This window comes from Platichthys flesus, chromosome 8, assembly GCF_949316205.1.
Source record: "Platichthys flesus chromosome 8, fPlaFle2.1, whole genome shotgun sequence".
NCBI classification, from domain to species: domain Eukaryota; kingdom Metazoa; phylum Chordata; class Actinopteri; order Pleuronectiformes; family Pleuronectidae; genus Platichthys; species Platichthys flesus.
This window is the reverse complement of record NC_084952.1, coordinates 14,704,023-14,715,889: the sequence shown is the minus strand read 5'-3', so window position 1 is coordinate 14,715,889 and position 11,867 is coordinate 14,704,023. Positions and strand designations below refer to the sequence as shown.

The 11,867-nt window shown below is 39.5% G+C and overlaps 2 protein-coding genes across 3 annotated transcripts; one reads left to right on the top strand and one right to left on the bottom strand.

Annotated features, from left to right (window-relative positions):
• The first annotated feature begins 24 nt into the window (after nucleotides 1–24).
• On the top strand, nucleotides 25–5,450 carry uprt (uracil phosphoribosyltransferase (FUR1) homolog (S. cerevisiae)). 2 transcript variants are annotated; one of them, XR_009921681.1, is made up of 8 exons: nucleotides 25–245; nucleotides 1,492–1,534; nucleotides 1,615–1,684; nucleotides 1,934–1,996; nucleotides 3,113–3,274; nucleotides 3,989–4,087; nucleotides 4,303–4,450; nucleotides 5,058–5,450. XR_009921681.1 is itself a non-coding variant. In XM_062393152.1 (7 exons), exons 1-7 carry the CDS (start codon nucleotides 25–27, stop codon nucleotides 5,162–5,164), a joined length of 765 nt encoding a protein of 254 aa, XP_062249136.1. In that variant the 3' UTR covers nucleotides 5,165–5,450. The 2 variants fall into 2 exon arrangements, 1 of the variants encoding a protein (XP_062249136.1); XM_062393152.1 differs by lacking the exon at nucleotides 4,303–4,450.
• zdhhc15b (zinc finger DHHC-type palmitoyltransferase 15b) lies at nucleotides 5,376–11,333 on the bottom strand. Its single transcript, XM_062393151.1, has 11 exons — nucleotides 11,017–11,333; nucleotides 10,571–10,597; nucleotides 10,359–10,453; nucleotides 10,139–10,259; nucleotides 9,740–9,809; nucleotides 9,434–9,466; nucleotides 8,882–9,002; nucleotides 8,573–8,705; nucleotides 8,265–8,391; nucleotides 7,935–8,053; nucleotides 5,376–7,275 (listed from the first exon to the last, which is right to left on the bottom strand). Exons 1-11 carry the CDS (start codon nucleotides 11,186–11,188, stop codon nucleotides 7,232–7,234), a joined length of 1,062 nt encoding a protein of 353 aa, XP_062249135.1. The 5' UTR covers nucleotides 11,189–11,333; the 3' UTR covers nucleotides 5,376–7,231.
• Between the last annotated feature and the right edge of the window lie 534 nt (nucleotides 11,334–11,867).

The following is an 11,867-nucleotide window of genomic DNA, read 5'->3' as shown; positions in this document are numbered from 1 at the left end:
CGCCCCGCTGATCGCCGCCCCAGGATGCCGTGCCACAACCAGCAGATGAACAGTGTCAACAGTGGCCCGGACCACCCAGTGAAGCAGGTCCGGTTCGCTAACAGCGGCGGTGTCCCCCCGGTGCTGAGCACCCCTGAGCCCAGCGATGCCGCCACACTACCCAGTCAGGAAAACCTGGGACCGCAGCTCAAGCTGCTCCCTCTCAACGACCAGATCCGAGAACTACAGACCATCATCAGAGACAAGTGAGTCTCCACTTTCCCACCTTCACATCGAGACCACAACAAGCCACATGTGCCCATAAGTGTTACTATTTATTCAGACATCAGAACCTCCAGTTCAGTTTAAAGACACATCTTCAGAGTGTTCATGCAGTAATGTGAGTTAATGTGTTCTACAAAAAAGATCCTCAATATGAATATGGCAAAGAAAAGAATAATCATGTTAGATTTATGGTGCGTGAAGTCCTGATGAACAAGTCTCACCATGTGAGCGCTGATGAATCAGTCCAATGATTCATCAGCAGCAATCATTCGGGGTTTTTGACTGATTAACAATAAAACCTACTTTACTATAAGCCCACACTGTGCAGACTAAACACTGGTCAGAACCCACAAAACCTTTCAGTTGATGATGCATGGATTACAACAACACCAATTACATCAGGCTGAATTGTGTGTCGGGCATTAACATGTGTTGGGTTTTAATATGTGACTATAAGAGCTTAACATAGCTTAAACAAAGACCTGCAACATTGTGACGTGTAAACAGACAAACTAACAGCATGTTCGATACAGTCAAAACTCTTGAATAAAATTAAAATAAATTAAAATTGGCTAATGGCACTCAGCAGAGCACATACCTCCACCGGCCCAACTGTCCCCTTATGAAACCACATTTAAATTCACTAGATCTGGATTTTTATTTGGATCTGCACCAAATTCCACACACGCATTAAATATAAGACCACTAAACATGCCTGTTTTGTTTTTTTATCAAGATCCACAAATTATTTTAAATATTGAAAAACGATCTCGCAGTGTTATTGAAAGTAAAGAAAATTCCTGGATTCGCCCCCTGATGTTGATCCAAACCAAAGCTTTTAAAGTTCTTCCTGGACCCATACGACATTCTTACACTAAGTTTAATTGAAAATCCGTCCTGTAGTTTTTGCATAATTCTTCTAACAAACAAACTCAGACAAAAACATAACCTCCATGGCGGAGGTAGTAAAGGAAACAAAATCTGAAAAAGTTAAATGCCCCTGCCATATTCAATTAGCATTTTTATTGTACATCAATGCGTTAGAGTAGCAATAAAATAAGTTATCAACATGAACATCTCCTGCTATTCTTAAGAAGTGTTGTGTAGTTACAAGTTCATGTTACACATACACATAGACTGAGGATCCCTGTCCATTCCCCACAGTGCAGTAAAGATTAAAATTGAAAGAGAGATGAGATCTCTATTATTTTGTTTTTGTTTTTTCAGGACAACCAGCAGAGGAGATTTCGTTTTTTGTGCCGACCGTCTGGTAAGATCATGACTTCATTATTACACAGTGTAAATATATTTGTGTAAATTTATAATATGCGTATTGCTTTTATCCAACAGATAAGACTAGTAGTTGAAGAGGGCTTGAATCAGCTCCCTTACTCAGAGTGCACTGTGACTACACCAACAGGTGAGGATCTCTCTCTCTCTCTCTCTCTCTCTCTCTAACATCAAGTCAATGGTTAAAAGCCTGGATCCAGAATCTGGTTCTTCTGGATCATTGTTGACAGAGTAGACTGACTGCAGTAACATAAATGGTCAAATAAATAAAGTTCTCCAACCCCTAAGCAGTTAACTTTCATGATTGTATATGTACACTAAGTGGTCTTGTTCTGAGCAGCTACATTTGTGATTGTTCCACCTGCATTTTTCACCACAGGGTACAAGTATGAAGGTGTCAAGTTTGAAAGAGGCAATTGTGGAGTCAGCATAATGAGGAGTGGTGAGTTAAACCCTCTCTTCTATAAGGGCACAAAGAAGTATGTCTCCATGAATCCATGTGATTTGTGCCAAGTGTATTATGCCTTACATTCGGCTCTGTACTGAATCAGAAGAATAGGCTATTCTGAGTGCTAACAATTACATACTTTTTATCAGCAGTCAGTTCTTTAATCTCAGGGAAAGGTAAAGATTATTAGAAAACTAAATAATATAACAGAAGCATGTTAAATGGGGAACAGGACAGATACAATTCTGTAGCAGGTGAAGGAACATCAGTCGGTGGAAGAAGCTCATTCTCTCTCCTTCAGACTGAATGCAGCTGTTATCAGTCATTTGTAAAACCTCTAAAAGCATACATGACAGTAATGCAGGCTAATTTCAGTCCTTTCAGTTGTGCTCCAACCTGCTCTAGATGAGTCTCCGTGCACTCAGCTGAGAGGCCGTGTCCTTCCAGGAAGAGAGAGTATAGTCGTCTTCAGTGATTGACAAGTATTTGCAAATAATTAGGACAAAATCAGGTATATATGATGTGTATGTACTCGGTTATGCCTTGATCATGCATTCTGTGCCACACAGTGAAATATGAAATCATACCTGCTTACTGCTCACAGGTGCAGAGCCTATTAGTAAAAAAGAAAAGTAAGAGGAAAGATGCCAACCAAAAGGAAGCTAGCGGTATATACCATCATTACCAACAATAACAACTAGCATTGTGTGGCACATCTCGCAACTGTCCAGGTGTCAATGAATGAATAAAATAATGTCTAATGATTCTCAAATAATTATATTTAATATTTCATTTATTTATTCTGGAACTAAACAAGAAACTCCTGAAAGCCGTGGCCTCTTACCACATGGGCTCATGGGAAATTTTAATTGAGTTTTACAGAACTGTACCTTGAGCAGTTATTAAGATAATAAACATTATCTCTGGCCCTGATTCCTCTCTGGATGGTATTGGCCATAAAAACAATCTCTTCACACTTTGGTTTGGACCTGATGTTATGGGAGCCTCACTGCCAGGGGAATAGTCAGATTAAAATCAGTACTGATGAAAAGCTATAACTGGATAGTTTGCTCCAAACAACACATATATTTAAATGGTGTCTGCCAACAGGCGAGGCCATGGAACAGGGTCTCCGGGACTGCTGCCGCTCCATCCGCATTGGCAAGATCCTCATCCAGAGCGATGAAGAGACACAGAAAGCCAAGGTCTACTATGCCAAGTTCCCCCCAGATGTGTACAGAAGAAAGGTGCTGCTCATGTATCCCATCCTCAGTAAGTAACAGTGGGCTGTGCTCAGTTTATCCTGCTGATGACTCCAGTTTACCTCCTTCAGTAGCTTCTAAATGTCAAGAGATGTCCATTTTTGTGCAAATGTAAAAACATTTCCATGTATTTATTCATTTTGAGAAATCTCCACTGAGTTGACCTTCACACCGACTCAGCATTTCCACATCATAGAGGGCCATTCACACTGTTCTGATAATTATAGCTCTCATAGGGGAAATTATATACTGCCTGGTAGATAGCCACCAAGCTGCTGAATAGCATAATAAGAGCCAACAAAAATAGAATCTTAATAGCCCTGGCTTCCCAATGTCAAAAACCTGTATTTTTCTGCTCTTGGTTTCTGAAAGAATATGATGGCAACCAAGTCAGGTTGAAGATGTGTTTTATTATGATGGAATGATGGGTTACACTGACATGTGCTGACAGTGTCCGAAATTACAGCCTGCCAATCGCCAGAATCATGGGCAGATCAATCAGCACACAGTTCAGTGTATTTTTTTTTCTGATGCTAATATAATGCATCAGTTATATGCAGTCGTATTTTTGATTTGGAAAGTTTTGCATTTAATCCTTTTTTTATTAACCTGATTTATTGTAAAGTGAGTTAGAAAGTTTTTGTGTGAACATAATGGCAAGTTATTGAGTATAAAAGGTGAAATGGGACTCAAACGTGAAGCCTTTATTTTTCTGTCACTGCAGGTACTGGGAATACAGTGATCGAAGCAGTGAAGGTGTTGATAGAGCACGGAGTTCAACCCAGACACATTATCCTCCTCAGCCTCTTCTCCACACCTCATGGTAAACAAACACAACCAACACACTGCCATTGCAGCTCATCAACAACTAACTTTTATTTATGCACCATATCTTACATTAGATATACTGGTGGTAACCCCAATGCTGTTCAGTGGTAGTGATAATGGGTTGTAACCAGCAAATCAACAGACAGGGGTTTTCATATGAATGAACAAAAAGCTTCATTACCTTCATGTGTTTGTTTGTTTGTTTGTCAGTCAGCAGGATTACAGAAACACTTCTGCACAGTTTTTTATGAAGTTTAGTGGAGTGATTGGACATTACCTGAGGAGGAGCACATTATTCTTTTTAGCGGAGCCAGAGAAAAACAGCAGGCAGGATTTGTTTTTCACGTTATTTAACATGGTAAGTTAGGATGTTACCCATGGGGGAGGTCTGCGCCCTCCCAGTTTATATTTTAAATATAAATCATTTTCCTGGAAATGTCCATCTGAAATAATTTTAATGTAATGTTATGTAGTAATTTGTGGACTTTTGTAGTTGTCTGTCTGTTAACTGAAGACCAGATTTCAATGACATTTAATGTGAATATTTAGGGTTTCCCAAAGAGGGATTTTTAAGCCCTGGACCTTTCCATTACTGCCATCATTTTCTAAATCCTTTAATTCTCTTTAGAGGAGGACCTTGTTGATCTTATTAATCCCAAAGACTTTACTGGGGTTGAACAAAAGAGGTGTTTTAAATGCCTCCTAGTGGTCACTGCAGTGTTTGCATGTTGAGAGAATAATGTCAGCTGCTGGAAATGCTCAAGAACTGAGCATTAGATCCATTCGACAAGGCAGTGCAATATTTAATCCTGTGAGGACACATTCCTTAACCCCATTTCATTATAAAACGAACCATAGAAAACTAGTTTATTTTACTACAACTTCAACTACTGCTTACTAATTCTTACATATGGTAGTAATGCTTTGAAAACTCCACCTCATATGCTACTTTATTATTCTTCCAGGAGCCAAATCTATAATCCAGGAGTTCCCAGACATCACCATTCTGACCACAGAGGTTCATCCAGTGGCTCCAACACATTTTGGACAGAGGTACTTTGGCACAGACTAAACTGAGGAAGACCAGAGGAACATGATCTGCGACCTGTTGTGACATTTATTTAAATATTCCCTGTGTTCTCCTTGTTGTGCCAAATACTGCAACGTGATCTTACAATTTCCCAGATTCATACAAAATTAATAGTGATTGTATTTATTATGTTTTTTTTTTTTGTTGTGGTGTATACTCATGCTATAAAAAGAAGAATACTCTGAATCATGAGGAGAGTTCAACTTGGAGCCTTTTATTTTGCATGTTACAACAAGTGATGGATCAATAAAGAATTTATATTTGTTAACAGACAGAACAGAAAATGAATCAGTGTCAGTATTTCTGGTGGTTTGGGTGTTTAAAACACACATTCACATACTCCAAAGACAATTCAAAAGAGACTACGTTTGCTTAAGCAATACTGACATCCTGTTTGTTTAATGAAAAAAACATTTTTTATATAAATATCCTACTATCAGATAAAAGCACATTGCTTAGAAGTGTCACTTGATAGAGCAAAATAAACAGACACCGCCCGCAGCAGTTCAGAATCAATAAACAGGAACAAAACCTGATCATAAGAACAATAAATAGACACAAAACGACATGAAGCACTCAACATCCACATCCTAATGTTTTACACATGCACAGAATGACAAACAGTTTTAATTATTGTATTTCTCAGACATGAGCAGCATTTCATTTGGCTTACCCAGCACAGTTAAAGATTAAAAATCAAACAGCATCAAGGTTTGATATGGGCCCGACTCACTCACTCACAGAAATGGTTGTGAACCGAGTACAGTGGCCATCAGTGGTTACAACGGTATTTAAAATTCCTAATACATAAACGAAGTAAGTAGAAAAGAAAACAGAATAGCATATTGCAGGAGATCACTGACCTCTGCCAGCCAGTGGATGAGCGTCAGTCATCATTTAGATATGTACAGTAAACTGCATGTCTATAAAGATCTCAATTAAGAAGAAAACAGGAGAATCTTTACCTCCCCTAGGTAAAGGAAACTATTATCACTTTACTTTCTCATCTCTTTGCCTCCACACATAAGTGTTATCTTACACAGGGATGACTGATATATTAGAAAACAAGTTTATGATATTTAATGAATTGTTTTTTAAATATTTGTTTGTTTTTTATGTTCATCTTAAACTTCAAAATAAGGTTCAGTGCTTTTTTTAATTTAATCTGCATTTAAGTCATGAAACACTTTATATTCAGGATATGATTCAACTGGTGAATATTATGAATACTGATGTATAATGAGCAGTAGCTGCCAACAAAAGCAACAGTTGTAAGCTGGTTGTGTTTTAATTACCATCACTGGACTGATCAAACATTGTTAATGGCATCCCAACTCAAATATTATTGATAAAAAACATGTATTTTGTAAATAGGCGCCTAAAATGGCACAAATGCAGGAAGCTGGATACATTCTTAGGAGAAGAGAAACTCCCAAAACACAGGTATAAATACAGTAATAAGGCGCAGGTATTCTAATATGTTTATATTAATTGAAAAGAAAATGAAATAAAATCTTATTCCGCAAGACCCAAACTGAGAGATATATGATGACTTAGTCTAAACAAGAGATCTCTGGAGCATCAACGGTGTGAGGTCCCTGCACAGATCAAATTCTGTAAACTCAGCCCAACACTGAAACAGGGAGCGTATAAAACATCACAGTGTCGGACAGAAGCTTTCTAATTAACAGAGATGTACAGAGGCAATTATACAACCTGTGGTGATCAACAGTTGCCTTCTTGTATGCGAGGTAATATTTGACAAGATGTTCGTTTTTTTGGTCTGAATCGTCTGATGTGTTTCCATTCACGAGCTCAGAGGGGATCCATCCGTCCAGTGAGTTCCGCCGTTCTTCATTTTGTAAAATAACCAAGGTACGAGTAGCCATGGACAGTTCCTATCGACTCATTTGGCCCTCGTCTGTTTTTTTGTTTTTAGTGTCGTACATCCATATCATTTGGAATGCATCTACCATGTGGTACAGTGTGCACTATATACTGTATTTCTACATGCTCCGTACCAGTGTAAAATGTCCTTTTGTTGAATACCTATTCCTCCATCTCTATGGTAACAGAGGGGTCTTCGTTGTCAACTGGAATGAGACATGAAAATCAGCATGAAAATTATTATTTTCTTTCAGAGCTTTTCTTGTCACGGATTCAGCTCACTAGGTAGTTAACCACCAGGTGGCGGCAGAATGTTATTGTTGGGGTCTAAACACAGCGAACTGTAATACAGCGAACATTCAGACTTACACCTTCTGATCCAAGGTTGACAAAGTCAATTTTCATGCTTGAAGTTCACTTAATATCATATCATAGATAAATTTCTCTATTTATCTATGATAAATAGAGAAATTTATCATAGATAACTTACTTTATCTCTAACTTACTGTCACACAGGAGTAAACTAATGGCATTCAAATATCTTACCAGGTATAGATAATATTCCTTATTGATCAATAATCCCTTTTTAATAGATCGATTATCTTTTTAATAGCAATTTTCTACCTATATTTGATATGGATTACATCTTGTCATAAACAACTTAACTGCCACATTTAATCAAGGTTACACTCTCTTCAGACTCTGCTGCTACTGACAAATTTGGTTTATCAGGCATCTGATTGATATTACAAATACTGTTCTATTTTTTGGCTTGAATAAAAAAAAAAATTGTGTATAGCAAGGTATGCACTATGGGTATTAAAAGTGTGGAAGTATTAGATAAGGCAACTTTAAAGTGACTCACCCAAGCTTACTTCCTCAGAGCCATCATCTGATTCCTCCCACATGTCCTCATTAGCCAACAGGGGATTGTTGGACTCAGAACTCTGATTCTTCAAGGGGAAGTAGTGGCCGTTCCCTTGGCTGTCATGTACATTGTGTAAAAGAATATAGAGGTTGGTTAAACAGCAATAACCAAAACCATATTCTACATTTTGTTCATTAGTGCCAACACTGATGTGAAGATTTTTTTAATGTTTTTGTTCATTCACAAAGTAAGTCTATAGTATACGTGCATTCCATATGCCAAATGAGCAGGGAGAGAAGAATCAGGTGACTATACATCTTAGCTCACCTTGTGCAGACGGGGATAAACCACAGTCTCCGATCCTCTCCAAATACCTGCTGCAGGTTTCTGCGTATGCCGACATTAAAAGCATTTCTGTCTGGTCCATTGCTGAAAACTGGAGCTGAGAAGGCCTCTAGAAAAGGAGAAACAACTGTGGGTCAAATTATGTTTTAATGCTTCAACTCTCCTCATCTTTTTTTTTTATTAAAAGGACAAAACTCAAAAATAGAGCTCCAGTAGATCATTCACCTGTGAACCTGAGAACCACTTACTCAGCAAAAGACTTTTTTTCAGTTAAATATGAAAACCCTCACCTAGAGTTGATCTGTTCTTGGCCACCAACCAACAGTGGTAGCCAAAGAGGAACATGAGACTGACGAAGAACATGAGCGCCACGAACATGAGGAAGAGGACATGGAACTTTGCAGGCCTATCTGACAACTCCCCCTGAAGGAGAAACACACAAGTGAAAAATGGTTGTTTAAAAAAAAGGGTATTACCCATGACAGAATGTGACTTTGTTGTCTGTTCTTGGGCAAGGGCCTTCTTGCTGATTATGTACAACTCCAATGTGTCACATGACTGCTTTATTTGATGCGGAACACGAGACAAATGACACTCACCATCCAGAATTTGAGGAAATACTGCAGGACTGACGCTGCAATGAATACACAGTACACCATGGACCAGGAGAGGAAAAGCAGGAAAAACTTGTAGTTGGAAAAGCCAACACAGTTGTTAACCCTAAAAGAAAAAGTAAGTTAGGTGTCAGAGCAAAATGAATACATGAAATTATCCTAACTACTGCTGGGCAATAAAACAATATAAATAATTATTGTAATTAAAAATTATTTGAATTCATAGCAATAAACAAAAGTCTAATATGTATCAATACAATGTTTATGCATTTTGCATAGTGAGGAGGTACAACACCTAATTGATCAACCTCAGATTGCTTAGTGATTGTCATTCTCTGATAATAAAGAAAACCTTAAAAACACAACCTTTACCTTAGAGCAAAACTCAGTCTTTAAACTTAATATAAATCATAACATGACATTATTTCGTCAAATATCATGATCAACTGATATGAACATTTTTATTGAGGTAAAATTATTGGCCATATCGCCCTGTTCTAATCATAAGAAAGAAAAAACGGCTCAGTTCTAACTTACCAGGGACAGTGGTGGTCCATCTTCAATACACATCTATAAAATACAAAACATAAAACTCAGCACTAATGTCTTGATATAATTTTGCAACTCATTTCACTTTCATTTTGACTTTTAACAGTGTCTGCTTATTTCTCTTGGTAAACCGCTCTGATGGTTCTGATTGATTACCGGAATATTCTTTCCCAGAGATGTCATGCGAGCAAAGCAACACCTTGTAATTAGCACAGAAGTCCCTGGTCAACAAATATCTTGTTGCCTGGGGTAATCTCTCTCTGCATGTGGATTGGGGAGGAGAGGGGGACTTACGTTTCACACACCGAGCAGTGGTGACAGCGGTCGGGCTTCAGTACCTGGCAGCGGTCGCAGAACCTGATAGCTGGAGACAAGAGGATGGCCAGTTGAATGAATGACATTTGAGCTGAGCTTACCCCTCCACTTACATCCTGCAGGCTCAAACTTGGTCTTAAGTTTGAGCCTGCAATCAGCACTAATGAAAGAGATACATTGACTGACTCTGGATAGGGATGCTCAGGGACACAGGCATGAACACTCACACAAAGCTGATTCTTCTTGCCTACTTGCTTTCAGCAAAATGACGTACTGTTGCTAATGCACCTGCTCTGTGACCCCAGTGGTTTGCAGATATGGCAAAAGAAGGGAATAATGAAAGGGTTTAAATAAAGATCACTGGACGGGTCAGTCTACCTCCGGATTGCGCTCGAGTGGAGATGGGCAGCTTCTTTGCAATTTCAACCAGGATCTGCTTCTGGGCGTCCGGCCTCTCCTCCATCTCGTATCGTTCCTTGTCTGAGTATGAGAGCTGGAACTAGAGCAGCAAACAAACACCAAGATAAACAACATATTTGTTTCATAATACAGACTTTACTCACTCAGCAACAGGTAAATAACATTTTGTCCAGGCTACCTTTTTGCATGGTGAAGCGGGAGGGGTAAAGATGGACATCCAGTAGGTCCAGGAGAACATTGCAAAGCAAACATGAAATACCAGTAGATAGACGACTGCAAGCAATAAAACACCAGTCACAATCATGTGAACATATGTCACTGTAGCATTAGAGTTCATTGGTTGTCAACCTCATTTTGAGCTTGAAGCACAAGTACTAGTGAGTTTCTCACCTTTTTCCGCTGTGTTGGTTATTGTAACTGTAAAAGAAAAAAAAACAAACACATGACATAGTGAAAGCACGAGGCGGATTTCAGAGACTAGAAACAGAGAAGCTATGTGTCTATGCTAACAACAGTTTATTCAAAAGAGGAACGACATTCAGGGGCTAACACGACTAGCCAGATTTAAAAGGCTTAGAAACCAAACCACCGGCCTCTCGATGAATAAACAGTCGACGCTGACATAACAGCGGTGACGATAGAGTCGCTTCTAAAAAGCCAAAACCTCACATTAAGCAAATAAGAGCAGCCACTCTACACTACACTTCCGCCTGCTTTGCTAGCTCCCGCTGTCTACATCGCGATTCTATGTCAACACTGCTGTGCGTCAAGATGCGACGTCCACACTGTGAAACCACAACAACGGCCAAGCACCGCCGACAGCCTGTCACACTTACACAGACACAGCTCAAAGACGTAGGCGTAGTAAGACCACAGCGCCACGGAGGTGATGATTAGCACCGGAATCCAGGAGAAAACCCTCTGACAGCATCTCAGACCTCTGGACAGAGCCATGTTCCATCCCCGCGCCGAGCGCATCTGCGATCCACTGCCAGGCCTGGGATTCATCCATCAACCGCTTCTGGGAGCGATTAACCGCACTGGCCGCAGACAGACCATGAGACAGACCGGTCTCCTGGCGGTGGAGGAGAAGTAATCGATTTTATTATCAGAGGCTGTTCGCACCGGCAGCGTAGTGCAGGGAAGAACCGAGAAGCGCCGCGGCCACACACACAAAAACATCATCTCCTGTGTGTGTATGTGTGTGTGTGTGGGGGGGACTTGCGTAGGTCAGTCACCTGTGAAGACCAGCATCATTTACCCCTGAACCAGCGGGGAGAAATGCGCTCCCTGGGCTACAGGGATGAGCCAGCCTCACGCCACTACGCTGCCATGGGTGGAACCAGGAGCTGGGTCAGGCTGTCGTGCTGGCAGGACTTCAACCACCTATTGCACAGGATCTAATACTATGTAAATTTAAATACAACAATGAACCATAACCATTTAAAATTAAATATATTTTGTATTATTCAATTCAATTCAATTCAATTCAATATCAAAAATGTACCAAATTATATTAAATATAAAGGAAATTAAAAAAAATTTATTAAATTAAATTAAATATAACAAAATTTAATGAAATTAAATTAATAAAGAAACATCCTGCGCAGAAACCCAGTGCGCACATCCTGCGCAGAAGACCATTGTGCACTTCCTGTGCAGAAGACCATTTCTTTTTTTTATTCAT

Bases quoted from the DNA above. Each gene is read 5' to 3' on its own strand.
- uprt (XM_062393152.1), top strand. From the start codon at position 25: ATGCCGTGCCACAACCAGCAGATGAACAGTGTCAACAGTGGCCCGGAC. The intron at 1,997-3,112 runs GTGAGTTAAACC...GTCTGCCAACAG, and splicing joins AGTCAGCATAATGAGGAGTG to GCGAGGCCATGGAACAGGGT. The intron at 4,088-5,057 runs GTAAACAAACAC...TTATTCTTCCAG, and splicing joins CCTCTTCTCCACACCTCATG to GAGCCAAATCTATAATCCAG.
- zdhhc15b (XM_062393151.1), bottom strand. From the start codon at position 11,188: ATGAATCCCAGGCCTGGCAGTGGATCGCAGATGCGCTCGGCGCGGGGA. The intron at 10,454-10,570 runs GTGAGAAACTCA...TATTGCTTGCAG, and splicing joins AACCAACACAGCGGAAAAAG to TCGTCTATCTACTGGTATTT. The intron at 9,003-9,433 runs GTAAGTTAGAAC...TTTTTCTTTTAG, and splicing joins ATGGACCACCACTGTCCCTG to GGTTAACAACTGTGTTGGCT.